This window comes from Gymnoscopelus braueri, assembly GCF_963280865.1.
Source record: "Gymnoscopelus braueri genome assembly, chromosome: 14".
In the NCBI taxonomy this organism is placed as follows: Eukaryota; Metazoa; Chordata; class Actinopteri; order Myctophiformes; family Myctophidae; genus Gymnoscopelus; species Gymnoscopelus braueri.
In genome coordinates, this window is record NC_137619.1 from 6,731,522 (window position 1) to 6,735,903 (window position 4,382).

General features: G+C 40.8%; 1 protein-coding gene across 1 annotated transcript; it reads left to right on the forward strand.

Annotated features, from left to right (window-relative positions):
• Positions 1-1,355: 1,355 nt before the first annotated feature.
• LOC308100071 (lipocalin-like) lies at positions 1,356-4,047 on the forward strand (the record flags this gene model as incomplete). The annotated part of the gene is made up of 5 exons (XM_080448971.1): positions 1,356-1,412; positions 1,647-1,798; positions 2,449-2,525; positions 3,307-3,420; positions 3,935-4,047. The coding sequence occupies 5 exons, from the start codon at positions 1,356-1,358 to the stop codon at positions 4,045-4,047; spliced, it is 513 nt and encodes a 170-aa protein (XP_080305097.1).
• Positions 4,048-4,382: the final 335 nt, after the last annotated feature.

Genomic DNA, 4,382 nt, shown 5'->3' on the forward strand with positions numbered 1-4,382 from the left:
TACCCTGTGTCTGCTTCGTCCTCTGCCTTTGTCCTGCACTTGGGTCCTACACCCCTGACTCTGATCGTGGCACCTCTCTGCTACTGCTGGCACTGTATATTATTATTACGGGAAACAGATAAAACTAACAAAACAACCTTTTCAAATGCAAGCCGATCCGTGTGAATAAAAGCATAGAGAAGGAAATGTTATCCGATCTTTGTGAATAAAATGATAGAGGCAGCCTTGGAAACATTGTGGGAATAATATGTTGACCTAATAAGTTTTACAAGCTGACATTGATTCTTCATCTTGATTATGATCAAACTTTCTGGGACAGATTGTTGTTGGTGTTTTAATGGAAGAGAAGAGCGTAATGTCTTTGTATTTATGTTTAGTTTATTTCATCATCCTGCCTTATTACATTTAATTCATCTATTCATTCATTAATGTCATTGTATTTATGCTTAGTTTATTTCATCATCCTGCCTTATTACATTTAATAAAGTTATTCATTCATTAATTTCATTGTATTTATGTTTACTTTATTTTATCATCCTGTCTTATTACATTTAATAAAGGTATTCATTCATTAATGTAATTGTATTTATGTTTAGTGTATTTTATCATCCTGTCTTATTACATTAAATACATCTATTTATATCTATTTTTTCCTGTTTTCATAATATTTTACATAGATTTTAGAAATTGTATGTCTAAATATTATTTGAATAAGCAATAATGGATATAGGACTAGATAAGTTTTCAACTTCATCCTATGCCCCTTTCGAACACCCCAGAGTACATGTATTTGTTTTCATATTTTTATATTTCTTATTTTTAAGTGTATTATGTTTATTTTATGTATTTCTATCAAAATAAATAAACAATCAATCAACTAGGGTATTGGCTCCTCTCTGCTACTGCTGGCACTGTATATTATTAGGGTAATAATAAATAATAATAATAATTATTATTATTATTATTATAACTAGGGTATAGGCTCCTCTCTGTTACAGCTGGCACTGATTATTATTATTACGGGAAACAGATAAAACAAACAAAACAACTTTTCAAATGCAAGCCGATCCGTGTGAATACAAGCATAGACAAGGAAATGTTCAGTGTGTGCGTGTGCATGTGCGTGTGCGTGTGTGTGTGTGTGTGTTCTTCAGGAAGAGGAGAAAGGGGAGGAGGGATTTAGGAAGATATAAGGGGGTTGTTTCTACTGTTCTGTCCACCTGCTCTCACTCACACACACACACACACACCTCAGCATCCTGCAGAGACACGGACACACACAGACAGACCCACTTCTAGCTGCAGCCATGAAGACCACTGCTGTAATGTTTCTGCTCTCTGCTCTGCTGGGTACCATGGTTACCACGTGCGTTGAAGAGGAAACAACTGCTGACAACTTCAACCCGGAGCTGGTGAGAGAGAATGTTTCATTTGTTTGTATTAGTTTTATTTGGTTTTGACTTTTTTTCTATTTCAATTCAGTTTTAATTAAAAACAAACGTAAAGCCTGGTTTGCTGGTTTGTTAAGGCTTGGTTTGATTTCTTTATTTATTTGGTTTTGACTTTGAATTTTACAGCCGGGTTGCTGGTTTGTTAAATGCCCCCCCCCCTCTCTCTCTCTCTCTCTCGCTCTCTCTCTCTCTCAGATGGCTGGTACATGGTACATAGTGGGCGTGGCTACCCGTTATCCCATCCCCGTAATCCCTGTAGTTGAAAACGTGACGACCGTCATCTGGCCGGTGACTGTGACAGCACAGACCACCTTAGATATCTTCTGTGGCGGGCCGGGGGAGGCCAAGTGAGTACCAGGGTTAAAGGAGTAGTTCACCCAAAACATAGCCTTGAGAACCCATGCTTTATTTTTGGTTTCAAATGAAAAAAAGCCTGGGGTACCGTTGCAGGAACTGTGGCCTAGGAGTGGGAGTGAACCTTGTATTTTCCTAACCAATCAGAGTGCAGAGGGGCGTCGCTCCAAATTTGGTGACGTCAGTTTTCTCAGCACAGGCCGGGTGGGGGGGGGGGGGGAACAATAGGTAGCCGGTGTTTGATTCCAGCGCAAGGTTTGAGTCAACCCCTCTATGCTTCGGAAAGCCTGCCTTCCTCCAGCCTACCCAAAACATGACTCACCTTTACATTTATTTATTTGTTTTTGTTGCATTCATGAACCAATCAGTTGATGACTGCTCTCTCTCTCTCTCGCTCTCTCTCTTGATGCACTTCCACAATACAATGGAGGGCGGGACCTCCGGTCAGGAAGGCGAATCAAAGGCGAATCAAAGTCCAGCCAATTAAATTGTCTGGAAGTGCATCAAAAAATGCTTCTGTGTTCACGCCTAGAGGGCGCTCTCCCATAGTGAGACATCGAAGCGAGTATTGAATATAGAGACACTACTATATCTCTCTGTAACTACAGTATCTCTCTATAACTACTGCATCTCTCTCCCATAGTAATGTCAGCAGCTGCAGGATCAAGCGTCAAGTCATGATGAAGACAGACACACCTGGTCGATTCACTTTGATTTACGGTGAGTACCACACACACACACACACACACACACACACACACACACACACACACACACACACACACACACACACACACTCACACACACACACACACACACACACACACACACACACACACACACACACACACACACACACACACACACACACACACACACACACACACACACACACACACACACACCTGGCAGAAACCAACTATGTCAAAAATATTTAAGGCCAACTAGGTAACTTTTTATATGTGTTTACATATTTTATCCATCATGTTCCTCTATCAGCCACAATATTACAATATTATTGTGCTGGTGTTTCCCTGTAGAAAGACAAGACTCTGGCTGTGTTTTGGTTTAGTTCCAGTGTTTATGTATCCAGTGGTGGAAAGTAACTAAGTACATTTACTTAAGTACTGTACTTAAGTACAATTTTGAGGTATTTGTACTTTACTTGAGTATTTCCAATTTCCAATACTTCTACTCCTACTCCACTACATCTCAGAGGCAAATATTGTACTTTTTGTAAATATTGATCTACAAGCTCACAACGCGTCGCGATGCGACGCGTTGTGAGCTTGTAGATCGGCTATTTTCAAACATTCGAGTACTTTCACTTTTGGTACTTTAAGTACATTTTGATGCCAATACTTTAGTACTTTTACTCAAGTAACATTTACAATTCTGGACTTTTACTTGTAACAGAGTACTTCTACATTGCAGTATTGATCCTTTTACTTAAGTAAAACATTTGATTACTTTTTCCACCACTGCATGTATCCCTGTGCAGGAGATGGGACGGTGTGGGACATCGTGGTGATTGTGGAAGAGGTGGTCCATAACAGCTACGCTGTGGTCCACACCGCCGACACAACACACAACTTTGCTACCGACCATCTCTTCAGTGAGTACCTTTAACCTTTTATGTGGTGACACAGGCATAGATATAAGTATTTATGTGTGTTATTATGGTATTATAATGTAGATGTGTGTGTAAATATAAGTGTTAAGGTGTGTTAAAGGAGTAGTTCGCCAAAACATTACTTATTTTCTATCAATTACGGTTGACACCTCATGAAGCCTTGAATTCATGGAGATGTTTTAGTTTGTGTCTCATTCCTGAGACAATAATGTGATGAGCGGGTCAAAGGTCAGAAGGAGGAATGCGACAAAAACAAAAAAGGAAACTCCATGAATTCAAGGCTTCATGTGGTGTAATTGATAAAAAATGAAAATACGTCATTTTTGGGGGGTGAACTGTGCGTGTGTACGTGTGTGTGTGTGTGTGCGTGTGCGTGTGCGTGTGCGTGTGCGTGTGCGTGTGTGTATGTGTGTAAATAACACTTAACACTTAGTTAAGGTGTGTTAAGATGATCTAGGTGTGTGTGTAAAGGAGGAGGGGCTTGTTGTGCTTGCAGGCCGCAGCCCTTTCCTGAACAGCGACATGAAGAAGTTCTTTGTGGAGCACGCCAACGAGCACGGCTTCTCTCGTGAAGATGTTGCGTTCCTGCCGTACAAGGGGGCATGCTAGGTCAAGGACGCACACACAAGCACGCACGCACGCACACACGCACACACGTGGTAAGTGTAGGTAAGTAAGCGTCTAATTGGCTGGGCTGTAACGTGGGTGTGTCACACTTTTATATGGTTGTTGTCGGGCAGAACCTCTTATCTCCATTATTCTATCTCCATATTCTTTTCCCCGTAAATTAACATCCTATTGATCACACTGCAGCGTCACACACACTCAGATCTGCAAGATCTAAACGCGAAGCGAAGCGACGCGTTTATAGGTTGTAGATCTGCTACTTTTGCTACTTTTGAATTTGAATCCTGAAAGGTAAGAGTTTCTACCCGACAGAGACC